The sequence below is a fragment of the Pteropus alecto genome, unplaced genomic scaffold (assembly GCF_000325575.1).
Source record: "Pteropus alecto unplaced genomic scaffold, ASM32557v1 scaffold40, whole genome shotgun sequence".
Lineage (NCBI taxonomy): Eukaryota > Metazoa > Chordata > Mammalia > Chiroptera > Pteropodidae > Pteropus > Pteropus alecto.
In genome coordinates, this window is record NW_006431919.1 from 17,189,425 (window position 1) to 17,205,405 (window position 15,981).

The following is a 15,981-nucleotide window of genomic DNA, read 5'->3' on the forward strand; positions in this document are numbered from 1 at the left end:
CATGGATTAAAAATATACTAACTCACACTACCCCCAACAAAACAAATCAAGAGGACAAAAAGTAAAGTTCAGAAGAAAAAGCATAATCAAGAAGGCAGGCAGATCTTAGAGATATCAAGCTTTACACCATCAACAGAGGCTAAACCTGCTTTTCAAGCACATGTGAAAGAAAAACTTATAAAAAAAATTGGTCATATGTTAAGTCACAAAGAAACAGTAAGTTCCATAAAGGAGAAAAATCAAATAATAGTCTCTGATCAAATGATAACAAAACTAGAAATAACTCCCATTAAAAAATTAAAAGTTTCCCTTTAAAAATCAATGCTAGGGAACAATTAACGAAGCTTCACCTGTATGTCCTTTGAAGATTTAGTAGATAGAATTTTCCTTTGAAAACATGTTGGTTTGATGCATTTTTATGGATTAGTTTTTTGATAAGTTTCTCAATTCTTTTCTTCATAACTTGTTCTCAGTAAGACAACTCCACATTATAAAGATGACAATTCACCCTAATTTATAAATTTCACACATGCCTAACAATCACACAAAAGGCTCCTTAAGGAAACAGCCAAGTTGATACTCAAGTTCATAAGAAAAAACAAACTTATAAGAATACTCGGGAAAAAAATTGGAAAAAGAAAAGCTACATAGGGGGATTTAAGCCCTATAAGACTTTAAAATACACTGCACGACACTCTAATTAAAAATGAAGCACTTTTATGGCATATAAATACGATTACTTCAGAGTGGGAGTCAGCGAGCCTTTTCTGTAGAGTCGGAGGGGAAATATTTTAAGCTTTGCAAGCCTCACCGTTTCTGTCACAACTCAACTGTTGTGGCACAAAAGCGGCCACAGACGATACGTAAACGAAGGAGCGTGGCAGCGCTCCAACAGGACGGTGCTCCAGCGTAACGTCATTCAGCCAGCGGGCCAGTTTGCTAACGGGGTGGAATGTCCGAAAACAGACCCGAGTACATATGGAAATTCGGCACCTGATAAGAGTGGTTTCTCAAATCACTGGGCAACTTTTTAATAAGAAGGGCAGGGACCAATGGTTAGCCTTTTGGAAAACAATAATGTTATGTCCATACAGAATACACGTGAACAGACTCTGAATAGATCAGAAAGTTAAAGAGCGAAACCGTTAAGTACCAGAGAAAGACATGCATGCAATTCTTTAAAACCTGGGTGAAGGGAAAGATCATTTAAGTATGAGTCAAAATTCAGATGCAATAATAGAAATGACGGAAAAATTTGGCTAGGTAAAAACTTTACTTTTACATAGCAATATTTTTAAAAACAGCATAAATAAATAAAGCCAAAAGGTAGTGAAAAACTGGAAAAAATATTTGCAACATATGTCGCCAATAAAAGGACTTTTATGTCTAAAAATTTCTTTTTAAGTTGGGGACAGGGGCGGTAAAAATTACCAAAATCCCAATAGGAAAACGAGGAAATGACATAAACAGACTTTTTAACAGATATAAAAAGAGATCCTTAAAAATGTTCAGACTTGTAATTAAAGAGATGCAAATTAAAGCTACACATTTCCCACCTAACAATGGCAAATATTCAGAAGACTGACAACACATCCTGTCCGTAACACAGTGATAATGATCCAACAGGCACTCAGAGGAGAATGCTACATAAGCAGTTTTACGTTTTGATCCGGCATTACCCTTTGATCTTGCATTTACTTTTTGATCCAGCAACCCCAATTCTAGGAATTTTCCCTGAAGATACACTATAATTAAACAGCAATATGAAAATACACGTGTACAAGGTTATTTGCTAGAGCACTGTTTGTGATTTTAAAAAAACTGGAAACAACCTACATGTTCCTATGTAAGATACTGGCTGAATAAACTAAGGCGTACAACACAACAGACTACTATGTAGCCTGAACCAAGAATAAGGAAAGCCTCTATGGACTGATGAAGAGTAACTTTCAGGCTATATTATTAAGTAAAACAAAACAAAGTGCAAAAAAAGTATACTTGTTCATCAGTGCATTAAAAAACCAGGAAGGATAAACCAAAAATAATGAAATTGGTTCCCCAGTGGAAACAGGATGGAAAGAATGGAAGAAATGATGACTATACCTTTTTATGTTGATTCTGCTCTGAGAACTACATTTAGTGCTTTATGTGCTCAAATAAAAAATAAAATCAACAAGGACTGGGAGAGAGAGAGAATCATCAAAAGAAATAAATGAACCTAAATATATTTCAAATGAATAACATAATCATACTTAATGGTAGAGAAAAACTAACATAAGTGACTCTTGAACTCAGTAGACTAGTCACAAACAAGATTTTTTCAGTTGTAAAGAAATATTCAGTATGGTTAAGTATATTTATTTTTCAGTGATATAAGTGAGCAATCCTCAAACTATTCACTATGTAGTCTAGAACTTAGCAAGTTTATGTATTGTAGAAAATAGGAGCTGGGTTCTCCACTGTTAGTGTTATAAATATGAAAAGGTTTACCTTACAGAAAGCTAGAATGGAGACATCACTGTGATTCATGGTTTTTTAATACAATGAAAAGGAAGGTGTCTTTTTTAAAACAGAGAGACAAAACTGCATGTGTACCTACGCGGGCCCAGGAGCAATGACATCCCGACAGCACATGACGCACACCTACCACCCAGATCTAAATACGTTCTTCACGGAAAGAATCAGGGCCCCTGGACAACTGACTGATGGGCCGAGTACAGGGAAATACAAGACGAGTCTGGGATGTTTCTGTTGCAGCAGAAAGGAGGTGCTTAGAGAATCATGAGGACCGATCAAAAGGCTACAGGAGCCAGCCTGAGAGGGCACCTACTGGACAAACTCGGACCATCAAAATAAATGAGAACAGATTATATTCCACTGAATAAGACAGAGAACTATATGTCTATACTGAAATAAAATGAAATTCTAATGAGGAGAATATTTATACAGTTTCAAAGTATTTCTCCATAAAAACTTAATTATAAAGGGAAAAAAATGTAACTTTACAGTGAAGAATGCTACCAGACACCACCTAACTCAAGGAATCAAGGTGATCAGCATCAGTAACAAGACAAATCTAAGTCATGCACCACCGGACAGGGTGCAATGAGAGCATAGCGAACTTCTGTGACATTCCTATCGAAGATGCATGAACTACACCTGATTGTAGGGACACTTCAGATGAACCCAAATTGACAGACATACTACAAAATAACTGACCTGTCATCTGCAAGTGTTTGAGTCACAAAAGTCCAACAAAGACTGAGAAACTGTTCCAGACTGAAAAACTGAAGTATGACAAGGCAACACATCATTCTGAACTGGACACCTTTGCTCTAAAGGACATTATTGGGACCTTTGATGAACAGAGACTGAGGACTGGATGGTAGTAATGCATCAGTGTTAATTTACTGATTCGATTCACACATTAGGATTATGTAAAACATCCTCTTTTGTAGGAAAAACACACTAAAACATGAAGAGGCATTCAGTTGGCTTTATATTCAAATCGTTTGCGAAGCTATTGTATTGTACTTATAACCTAGCTTGAGATTGTCTCAACATAAATACAACGCAATCTTTCAATTAATTAATACCCAACACTTCAAACTGTGGGATCATATCCCTAGGAAAAAATGTGCCGAAATCTTTCGTGCCCTCTTCCCCACCACTGTCAGAGATCTCAATGAATTCACACCAGTACTGACAGGACATGATAGGTCCATGAGTCGTCCCCAAGCCATCCACTACTGGTTGACAGTTAGAGGCCACCCACCGACCACTTTTCTATGAACTCTACCAGATGCCCTGGGCAACGTTCCTTCTGGCAAAGCCTTTTCTTTGTAATTAAGTCAGTGATAGTTTCCTCTGGCTACCATTACTCTAATCCTTAATTTTTCATTTTCTGTTATCCTAAAGATGACGGATTTAACGTTTGCCGTTTACTCCAAATTAAATAACTAGGAAGCATCCTTTAACCTAAGCGATTTTACAGACTCCAGGGAGTGAGTCCTGGTTGTCTAAAGGGAGGACAGGGTAGCAAGATGCTTCCTTAGAGCAGAGTAAAAAGCCTTTACACGCAGCGTAGCTACGAAAGCTGGCGGTCTGTTCTGTGTATGGCCAGGCCACAGCAGAGCACAGGCACAGCCGGTAGTCAGCAAACAGGTCCACGACGTGAGTGGCTCTGCGCTTTCTTAAAGCATTTTCTGAATAACCTCATTCTAACTGACCGATCTCAATTCTGACTCCAGTCATGGCATCCAGGCAACTCAGTAGGACGGCGTGGGCTGGCACAGCTGTCTGTGTTGGAAACGTCTCGAGTTCTTTCCCGGGGCCAAGCACAGCCAGCAGTGAGATCTTTTAGTAGGCCATGCCTTAGCTGACTCGACACATACTCAACAAGCTCAGAGAGGAGAGAGCTGCCATTTGTAAAGAGGCTTGTGAATTTAGAATATACTACCGAATCACGCAAAAAAGGCTTGGTAAACCTTTTCAAAATAATAATGTTCAATCCTAGCAACTGAGGGTACTGTGAGATCCAAACCCTCGAGAAAACAATGACAGTCTAAATCCTAGAAACACACCCTAAGTAATTCAAAATGGAGGCAAAGATTTATGCAAAGACGGTGATTAGTTTTTTAATAATTAAAAAGATTCTAAGCACTCAGAAAAATAAAAAATTATGGGATGTTTGTGCAATACGTAATATTATATAGTCCTTTCAAATTATGTTGAGAAATTTTTAATAGAAAAACATTAACTCAATCATACTAAACAAGTGCTCAAAGCATATAAAATAAAGCATATAAAATTACAGTTGACCCTTGAATAATGCAAATGTTAGGGGGCTCTGACCCCCTGCACAGTCAAAAATCCACGTATAACTTGACTGCCCAAAATTTAGTTGTCTCTCAGTATCTGTGGGAAATCGAGGATGCTCAAGATCTGTACAGAAAATGGTGTAACTCAACACACATGCTTAACCCTCCACATCCATGAACTCCCAACCACGGATCAAAAATAGCATGCATTGAAAAAAACCTGTATAGAAGTGGACCTGTGCAGTTCAAGCCCGTGTTGTTCAAGGGTCAACTGTATGCGCGCACACACACACACGTATATAAAAATATTCTCAACTATGTAAAACCTACAAGTATGCCAAAATACTGAGTTGCTGACACTCTTTAAATTGAAGATTATTTTTCATTTTTCTTTCTATTTTTATCCCAACATTCTACAACATACATGTATTGTATAACCAGAAAAGAATATTTTCAAGCACAATAAAAATATAAGCTAGTCTTCAAAGCAAAATTAATTTTTACTCAAAGGCATTCTTTCAACTCACATGAATACTTGGATTCAAAGAACTCAGAGAACTAAGTGCAAAGTAGTTCTGGCTCTGACAGCAAACACCACCACACCATATAACCCTAACGACGCCTCGAAACAGCCATTCCTTGGCATTCCAGTTGATTATGCTTACTCGGGTCCTGTTCTAGAAACAGGTCTATCTACCATGCCAGAAACAACGTGACCCTTTCTCTTGTGGAACTTGGATTCCGGAGGGAGAAAGACAACAGACGGGAGGAGGAAAAACAGACATGGAATATAATTTCAGGCAGTACTAAGTGCTGTGAATAAAAATAAAGCAAAGGAAAGGAACAGCGTGAAAAGCAAGAAGCTATTTTAGACTGGGTGGTCCAAGAAGGCCTCTGAAGGAGAGATTTGATCATGGAAGCTACTGGTACAATAACATAAATAGCATTCCTATTGCGTAATTGTCCTAAGATTTAGAAAACTGTTTACGACTTAAAATAGAGATAATCATCTCTATGAAAACAGTTTCTACTTTAAGAGGCAGTAGGCATATTGAAATAGAGAGACTAGGTTTAAATCCTGGCTTTGTCACTTAGTAGCTGTGTGCCCTTACTCAAGTCACAAGCTCTCTCTCTGAATCTGAATTTACTCATGTATGAAAGAGACATAATAGCAACTAGGTTATAAAGTTCTTCAGAAAGTTAAGAACGATAAGGCACGGGGAAAAACTTAAGTAAACGTATCTAGCATAAGTGTTCATTAACTGAGTTCCCTACATGCTTATGGTTCATCCACAAAATGAGTGCTATATATTGAATGATTCCTCATGAAGGATCATTATTGCAAGCATTTCACTACTGCAATTAGACGCATATCATGTTTTTATCTTCCGACCATACCAAAGACTCCAAAGTCCAAATCACTTCTGTCTAAATGCTTGTTAGATGTCGGTGATATAAATGGTACTGGTTGGATAGGATCGATATCAGTTTTACTAACGTCAGTCACACTCACCTTTCAACTCTTCACTTGTTTATCAACTGCCTCTTTTTCCATTTTGTATCCCTAACTCCATAGTTTGGCTTCTACTCAGTCAACAGTTGTGATGGTTTATTTTATGTGACAACTTGGCCGTGCTATGGTGGCCAGCTGATTGGTCAAGCCCAGTCTAAGTGTTGCTACAGGTGTTTTGTAGACGCGATTACCATCTGTAATCGGTAGGCTTTGAGCAATGCATATTAACTTCCATAATGCAGGTGGAACCCCACCCAATAAACTGAAGACCTTCAGAACAAAGATTCTGCCTCAAGCCTACAACAGAGAAATCCTACCTGAATTTCCAGCCTACTGACTTGCTCCAAATTGCAAACTCGCCAGTCCCCAGAATCACATGAGCCAATTTTCAAAAATATCCATCCATCCATCCATCTATCCAACCACCCAATCTCAATCTCTCTCTCTCCCTCCCCCTGCCTCCCTCTCTCCCTCTCATCTACCCACTGTGGGGTCTGTTTCTTTGGAGAACTCTAATACACTGGTCAACCTTAGAATAGGTCTCCCTGCTTCCTCTCTTCATTCTATTATCTGCGTGGCAGCCAGACAGCTCTCGTTAACATGTTAGCCAGATAAACTGCTCCTCTGGTCAAAATTCTCTAATGACTTCCCATCTCATGCAGAATGAAAGCCCCGAACTTTGGAGTGCCCTACCCGGCTTCTCCATGGCACTTATCACTACCTAACATAGTATGTGTTTTACTAAAATTTGGGTAAACAAAAAGTGATTTTTCACTAATTCTTTGTGCTTTCCTATGTTTTCCACAATAGGCATTTATTTTTATTATAATCATGTATCGCTGAGGATAAATAATGAAAATTAGAACGACCTTTTTGATCAAAGTTTGGTCAAAGTTTAAAAGCCTTAAGAAAATTCATATCCTTTGATTCAGAATTTTTCTAATGAATAATATAAGTATACACTAAAACTTAATGACCTTAATGTCCATCAAAAAGAGATTGATTAAATGACTGTATACCAGATAATCAAAGTCTACAGTTATTAAAAATGTAGACCTAAGTAAATCATACTGATAAAAATCAAGTTATAATTCAGTACATAGAGTATAAGCCTATATATAAACAAACACAAAAATATCTATATACATATTTTTATAGAAATATAATGTCAAAAAGAGAAATCAAAGAATGAACAGTAAAGTGAAGTGAGATTATGGCTCAATGGTTAATTTCTTCTCTATACTTTACTGTCTAAAATTTTTACAATGAAAGTGTTACTCTCATAAACAAAACAATATAAATCTACAGAAATACATAAAACCAGCCTTACAAGCAACATAATAAACGGTGGTAGTATGCGGTATATCATAGCACTTTTGTTGAAAAAGTAAAAAAGACATCTACTATGGTCTGAATCCTATTTCCCTGCTTCTCTATCTTCAAATTATACCTTGAACCTTATCCATCATGCGCACTGTTTTGGAAACTACAAATAAAAACTGTTAGTAAAACCAGTTTTTAGTTTTAATTTTCCCAAAGCAAAGCCTCTCTTCCTTAGGAAATGCATGTGATTTCTTGAGTGCTAGTACTATATGTCAGGCATTGTGCCAGCATTAGAACTTTCAACGAAATGTGAAATTTACGTGATGATCGCCAAGTCACCCTGTTTACAGAAAATATGACACGGAAATGATTTAAATTTCTTTTCAATTCATAATAAGAACAGAGAAACGCCATTCTTAGAAAAACGTTAAAATGAATCCTTCTGTTCAGCACAAAACTTTCAAAGCCTGTAATCACTAACATGACACTTTGAAACTAGCAGTATGTGCAAAAGACAGCATGATATAGCGTAAGGACCACAAGCCTATAGAAGTTGATGACTGATGAGGGTACTAAGGGAATCAAGAATAGCCAAAGCTTGAAAGAGACTTCTGTAGGCAGGCATCAATGAATGGATACAAGAAAATGAAAGGTGAGCATATGATTTCAAATCGATGGGAAAAAAGTAGATCAGTAAATGATATAACTGGTTTACAGAAAACAGACTGGCCATTTAGAAAGAATGTGGATTTCTAATTCATAGCATATACCAATAAAAATTACAGAAAAAAACTGAAAGAATTAAGTGCAAAATATAAAGCCATAAGTCTCTAGAGGAATGGTAAAGGAAAGGAATAAGTATGACAACATAAGAAGTAAATATTTATTTTGAAATTTTCTCCAAGACCATAAAAGCATTATAAACAAAACAAAAAAGCAAATGTCAAACCAGTGAAGATTTATAATGACGGTTAACTGTATTTAATATATAAAGAGTTCCTACAAATCAGATTTAAAAAAAATAAAGCCAACAGTAGAAAAATGGAGAAAAGGTATAGAGATAACTCATAAAATAAGAATTAGAAATGATCAATCAATAAATGTGTACATTCCATCTCACTAGCAAATAAATATACATTATGAAATTATATTATTTTTATAGTTCACCCTTCAAAATGGCAAAGAAATACAAGATTAAAATATCCAATGACTTCTAAGGCATATGAAAAGGAATTCTCTCATCTACTGCTTTTAGGAGTATAATTTGACCCAGCCTCTTAAAAGTACAACTTAGCAACCTAAAGTGTCTTATGTGCACACTCTTTTACCTAAGGGAATAATCGCAGAAGTATACAAAGACTTAGGTATAATAATCTTCCACTCAGTATGACTTAAAATGCTTCAAAAATTGAAAGCAGTCTTTATAGAGAAGCGTTTCTTAAAATCAGTATTTATCCATTAAATGGAATATTATGCAGTGATTTAAATGATGGTAGAAAGTCTTCATCATGTGTGACTTTCATTTTTTATTATTGATTTAGCTTTAAATAAGTGTAGATTATTTTAAATAATATTTTTAAAGTAAAATTAAAAAAATTTAAATGATATCCAGAGCTTATGGCAATGACCGGACTGCCCTCCATGAAAACGATTTTACCATTCCTACCATAATCAAGCACTGCCCATTTCATGATAAATCATTGAGCTACACATTTCAGGTTTCTGCACTTTCAATACATATGTTGTAATTCAAAAAAGTAAAAATAAAGAAAACCGTACGCTTCTCCCTCACCCCCCTCCCCCTATTTACAGATGATAAAAGTATCATTGGTCAGTTAGACCTGATGAATCTAGGGACATGTCTGCAATACAGTGCTAGGTAAATAAAGCGAAGCCACGGTGTGGTTTTTCCAGGGCGAGCCCATTTTCCCTATTAAGAAAGGGGGGTAGGAGATCCTATAATTGTAAAGTTACATATCCTCCTATGAACAAAGAAAACAAATATGCAACAGTAGACAACAAAGTGTCAGCACCCGCTGGTGGAGTTGGGAGAGATTATTAAACTTGTCTGCATATAGATAACTTAATAAAACACTGATATTCTTTGACCAAGCAATTGTACTTCTGGGAATTTACTCTGTAGATGTAATCATGCGAGTCTAAGATGTATGTTCAATGAAATTAGTAAAATGCTATGATACAAAAACAAAACAAAAACCCCAAAAACTGAAGCCTAAAATTCATTCAACAGGGAGTTTTAAACAAATGATAAAGCCACGTGATAGAATACTCTTCACCTGTAAAACCGTAGGATTTTATACGCTGATATGGAAAGATGATTATATTATTAATTTAAAAAGTTACTAATTGAAAAATAATATGTATAATAGTGTTCAAATTTTTTTTTTTGTCTAAAAGAATAATGGGAAACTGATGAGTGATACTTTGGCAAGTGAGACCAGGGGTCGAAGGAAACTTGACATGTCTTTTATAACCTTCGATGCCAATTGTGTTATTTTAAATTCTTTCAACCGTATTTAAATTTTTTTAAATGCTGACATGTAACAGTGCTTTGTCAAACTCCTTTTTTATTTAAGCCATCTTAAGATTTGCTTTAAAATTCCCTGAAAAAAACCCACAAAATTGGAGGAGAAAGTTGAACTAAGAACAGAATAAATTTTTTAAATTGTTCAAAAGTTGAATTAAGAACAGCATAAATTTTTTAAATTGTTCAAGGCTTAGTTAAATGTTTCTCTTTTTTTCTGTGTGTATGTGAAAATTTCCATAGTACTAAGATTTTTATGTAAAAATTTTAAGAGCCCTGCTACATATTCTGGGCGAGGTCGAAGTGGGAGGGGCAGTACGCTGGATCCTCCCGTGACATCGAAAAGTCAAATTCTAGGGTGTTCGTGGGCAGTCGAAACACCACTGCTATAATCATTATCATCACAATAATAGCACAGAGAATCTGCGTGATTTTATGGATTCCTCCTTGCCCAACAGGCAGAAGGAAGACAGACCCTAAAACAGCAACGAATGTCTCTCTGGGTGGTGATAAGTGGTAAGATTACCAATGAATTTGTTTTAGTAACTATATTCTGTATGATCTTATATAGACAAAAAATGTTTTTTAGTATTCACAAAATATTACATGCTCCACTACTGAACAACCCAAAAGTTTACTCCAAGTCTTCACGTAAGCCCCAGAGTACAACGGGATTACCAACGAGAATTGACAAATCCCCAGAGGTCGTTAGAAAAGAGACAAGGCAGTGAGAGCTGGAACGGCCAAGTCTGACCTACAGGAGACTGGCCCTCAACAAATAGGGAACATCTGACAGCAGGGGCCACGTCACATGCACGGTCTCTCTTGTCCTGACCCTGGAATGGAACCCTTTAAGCCTGGAAGTCCGTCTTCTCGAAGAGGAAACCAGGATGAAGAGGTCGAAGCAATGGATTTTTGTCCCTTCAACAAGAGGCCATCAGAAAGAGAGGTAGCTGTCACCTTCCTCTACTTCATGAAGTCCTGCAGGGACATAAACACTACCTCCATTTTTAAGGATGAGGAAAACTGAGGTTCGGGGAAGTAAAGTAACTTGCCTAGTGTCACGGAGCTGTTAAGCAGCAGGCACAAGACTAGAACTGAACTCCGTATGCTCCAGAGGCAGGATTCTTTCTACCAAGCTGTCTCCCTTCTCTAAAAACTAACTCCTACTGCTGGCGGCTACGACAAGTTCCGACCGTGGCGTCCTCAAACCACTGTTGCTCACTGTACTCACTGCTGCAAGCCGGAAAAGAAACGAGACAGGCGGCTGTCAAGAAGCTGTATGACTGCCCGGCACTGTCCCCACCAGGGCGAAGAAGGAGACAGTAAAACTCAATTCACATGATGCTCACTGTCATTTCAAGTCATGGGTCTCGCCCCCCAAAAAAGACTTATTAGTTGTCCCCAGCTGAGAGCTTGCAGATGGCACTCCCAAGAGCTGACAGTCCACTGCATGGAACCAATACATTCGGGGACACTGGCATTAAGCTTTTAACACTAAAAATAAAGGGGAATTTGTTTCAACCTAAAGTGGCAGTTGCCAAGTAAATGTCACTACAGCATGGTGACAAAAACACTGGCTTCGCAGTTACCCAGACCTCGGTTTATTATTCAGTTCTGCCACTTAAATAAATGTGTAACCTTAGACAAGTCAATTAATTCAACTTCATTAAAAAAAAAAAAGGCAGGAAAGATTAACTTCTCCATAAAGGATTAAATGAGATAAACTTGTGGCTAGAACCGACACACGCGTAGAAAATAAATGATAAATTCTACTAATACTGGCATTAACTCTTGTGCCAGAAGAGTTTTTGGTGTTTTAGCAAATACTCGACATGGTCTGAATGCCTGATTATCTAATAGAACAGTCAACTGGTGGACTCTAGATATCTGAACCAAATGGAATTCTGAATGAGTTCAGCCTGGTTCACACACCCAGATATTCAGATATTCCAGTAAACTGGTTCACATTTTTTTTAAAAGCACATATGGGTTTGGCTAACTTCCGAATATTCTCTTTGGTAACAAGCCTGCATTGTTCACCTTTTATATGCCCAGCACCAGTACAAGCGCCGGCACATGTCAACTGCTCAGTAAATAGTCATGGAGTTAAATCTGCAGAAAAGCCATTCGGGAATCTCACTAGCTTTAAGATTCAGAGGGCTCACTTTGGCAACAGGACTACAATCCATCCCCCTCTCAAGCTCCCCGTAGATATTTGGCAAGTATTTCTTTTCTTATTTTCAAATAAATAATGACTAAACAAGATATATGCCAGATATTAATAGTAAAGTTTTCACAAACAAAACTAAGATGGAAAACTCTAGAAATAGTAGCACACTAGTATAAAGGAAAGAAAACCAATTTCGGAATCAGGCAAATGTGGGGTTCAAACGCCAGCTCCGCCACTTCAGAGCTCTAAATGTTAACTATGGGCCCAATCACACTTATCATCTCTGAGACTCCGTTTCCATATCTAAAAACTGGGGACAATAACACATACATCACACAGTTATCACAAAGCTAATATATGTGAAGTGCCAGTAGAGCTGGTGATGAGTGATTATTTTTTTAAGTTTTAATGAGGTAAATCAGTGATTTTTCTTTTTTAAGCCTTTTCTCTTCTCAGAGATGGTCAGAAACTAGAGGGGCCGCATTGCATTACACCTGAAGGTATCTATACTTTTACTGCTGCTTCTCATAAAGTATATTAATTCAGTCATATAGATAGGCTAACTGGCTAAAGTTGCAACTGTCAGTGGGTCGGGTGTGATAATTTTAAGGGGGACCCTTTCATGCAACTCAGGAACCTAAGCGAAGTCATCAACCAGGCTCTTCAGGTAGCCTGTTGCTTTTCTTCTGGGGCCTGCTGAGAAGTGTACAATGCCAAGCACGAGCCATCTTTGTGACAGCCAAAGACGTCATACATACTCAACAGGCACTCTCTGAGAGCAAAAACCCAAATTAAGTCACCAAATTTTAGCACAGGTTGGAGACTAGAAGTAGTAAGGAAGAACAACGGGATTAAAATAATACATAACCCAATAAGAAGAAAGGAAGGAAGCCTTCCGGGTTCATCAATATCATCAATCCATGTTTACTTTCCATTCACAAACAGAACAAAACAGTAATGATATACTCATTCCGATCAGCGGAGTATGTATTTCACTTTACTGTGCTGTATACTCTCAATTATACGATAAAGAAAATAAAAACCTAAATAAACAAAATCCTCTATACACCTCAACAGACAACATTTGCTCCATTCACATTTTAGTGAATTCCACTGAATATTTCACTTTATTTCAAGGTCCAATCAAGGCAATTTCCATTTTTCTCCCTGAAAAGATTTTCACTTGGAGACATGAGTCAGGAACTTTTTAACACATCTGAGTTTCCATTTTCAACAAGGTAGGAACCCGTATTTCTGCCCACTCACCCCATCTCGAGAATTCACAATACTGTTACTAAAATATATTGAATAATGCCTTCCATCGGGCAAGTACTTTTAGCTGAATGCAATAAAAAGAATCTGCACTTCCAGACCTCATTAACAACTACAATTTTCCCCCTACTTAAATTTCTGGGGAAAACTGGCCAGCTCACTAAAAAGCAACCGTAACATTCAAGCAAGTATCTATTATCTAGCACCGAGGAGAGCTCATGCAATAATGCCCACCACTGCAAGAACATTTTTGTTCAAGTTACATCCCTTGCAGAGAAGCCGCTTTTTCAAAGATAAATATACATTACACAAGAGTCTCACTGAAACACAATCCCTGGACCCGAAGTTATAAACCACCTTTTGATACAGACTCTAAGACAACTGAATCTTATATTCAATTCACCTTCTAGTTAACTGTGTTTGCGATGTTTCAGTACAGTTTTCTAAAGAAAGTAATTTGAATCAATAACCACACCGATGCTACTCAGAATGTTTGCCAAGGAGTAAAAAAATGCACAAGCCCAGTATGAAGGAAATTTTCCTCCTTCTGGGCTCCCCAGCTCCATTTAAAGACTGTAACGTGAATAGAAAGATAACCTTGAGAACAGTAAAGTCACCCATGCCATCAATAATATCGCTCTAACTCATTTCCTGGTTTTTACAGTGTTCCTCTAAAACAGGGCAGTCTCAACAGGATGCCAGGAATTTAATAATGTTTTTTAAAGATATATCAAACTGTCTGGAATATACAGTGATGAAAACGGAATATTGCCACTGAAACCATACTTAATAAAATACATGCTTTTTCTAAACAGAGCTTCCCCAATAAAGCCACAATGTTTTCTGCCTTGGCACTCTTAGACTCTGTCCCAGCAAGTGAGATCAGGCCAGCTGCACTTCTGCTAACAGATTTTTTTCCCTGAGCAATCCCTCACCACCCCATCGCACTCCCCCCACAACCCCGCACCCCCCCCCAAAAAGTTTTACTTTTATCTGTGGAATTCTCTGCCGGCCTCGGCCTGGAAAACTGGGTGGACCCAGAGGACAGGTATCTGATCTGGCCTTTGGGAGGTGGCCCAAACTGACAGTTATTGGCAGCGTAAAGCTGTGATCTTTGTAAACTTCAATTTGAGGCTTTATTCCATTAGTGATTCTCTCCCCACTCCTTTCTTGAAGGAGGGAGAGAAAGCGAGCCAAAAAGATGAGTTTCAAAATAGAAAAACCACCAGTTTAATTATAAAACCCTCCCCATGTCTGGTAACAAAGGACTGTTAAAAGTAGCCAAATGGAAAACATCGGGGTTTTTTGGGCACATGCACAACTGTTAAACATGAGAATCACAACTTCGAGGTGGGAGGGAAAGAATAAAAAGCAGGAGCAGGAAAAGAGGAGCAGAACAGGGCCCAGCCGAAGACCCATTTGCTCAGAAGGGCCCCTCTTGGCACTAACTCCTCCGTGTGGGGCACCCAGGCTGGAGGAAAGCAGAGGGTTACACAGAACATTTAGCAGACTTAACATTGGATTAAACACACTACTGCAAGTTTCAACAAAAGTTCATGGCATACGTAAAAAACACATTTACAACAAGAAAGAAGAGAGGCACCTGGAGACATCTGACACTGGGCATGCTCTGCAGGCAACTCAGTGCGCACATGCTCTCTACCAGGTTGGCGCAGCCTAGCCACAAAGACCTTGGCACAGAACACTGCAGGATGACAAAAAGGAAGGAAGAGAAGAAGCAGTTAGAGACCGCGACAAATCACTCCTTCACACAGGCAACTTGAATGTTAGTGGGCGGGGAGGGGGGTGCATGCACCCTTGGCAGCTGGGAGGTCAGGGGTGCTGGTCATAGACAACTTACTGAATTGAAACCTTGGGAGAGGGCCCACTCTCTGTCCTATTACAAGGTTTCTGCTGCCAATCACTAATTCCTCTGGATACAGTGAACAGAATCGAGAGGGAGAGAGAGAATGATTAAATGAATTAAATTAAAGGGAACTGTGGAAGGCTGAGTGCAAAGCAATCAGTGGTGAGATTGTGACTGCGACTTCAAAATAGTAACACCTTCTGGTCTATGTCATATAATTGTAATTGCCATCAGGACATCACCTACTACGTGCCAGGCACTTTCAATGTGTTCTCTGACTCCCACAACACAGCGTCAGGAACCCGAGGCTCAGAGGTTAAATCATTTGCAAGGGCACACGGCAGAGGGGACGGCGAGAATTTCACACCTTGGTTTGTCTGCTATTAGGACCCCCACTCGTTCAAGATTATGATGCCTCTATCGTAAAAACTTTGATCACCTGAATTTTTATCATGTGGGTACAGTTTT

At 38.2% G+C, this 15,981-nt stretch overlaps 1 protein-coding gene across 8 annotated transcripts in view; it reads right to left on the minus strand.

Annotated features, from left to right (window-relative positions):
• Positions 1 to 15,981, minus strand: part of FBXW11 (F-box and WD repeat domain containing 11) — a 99,439-nt gene that overhangs the window by 48,420 nt on the left and 35,038 nt on the right. For 5 of the 8 annotated variants that reach the window (XM_025043087.1, XM_025043088.1, XM_025043085.1 and 2 more), the window contains exon 2: positions 15,250 to 15,351. The exons of the other annotated variants lie outside the window; for them this stretch is intronic. In XM_025043087.1, the coding sequence (XP_024898855.1) occupies positions 15,250 to 15,351 (102 nt within the window). The remainder of the gene's footprint in view (positions 1 to 15,249; positions 15,352 to 15,981) is intronic. 8 annotated transcript variants of the gene reach the window in all.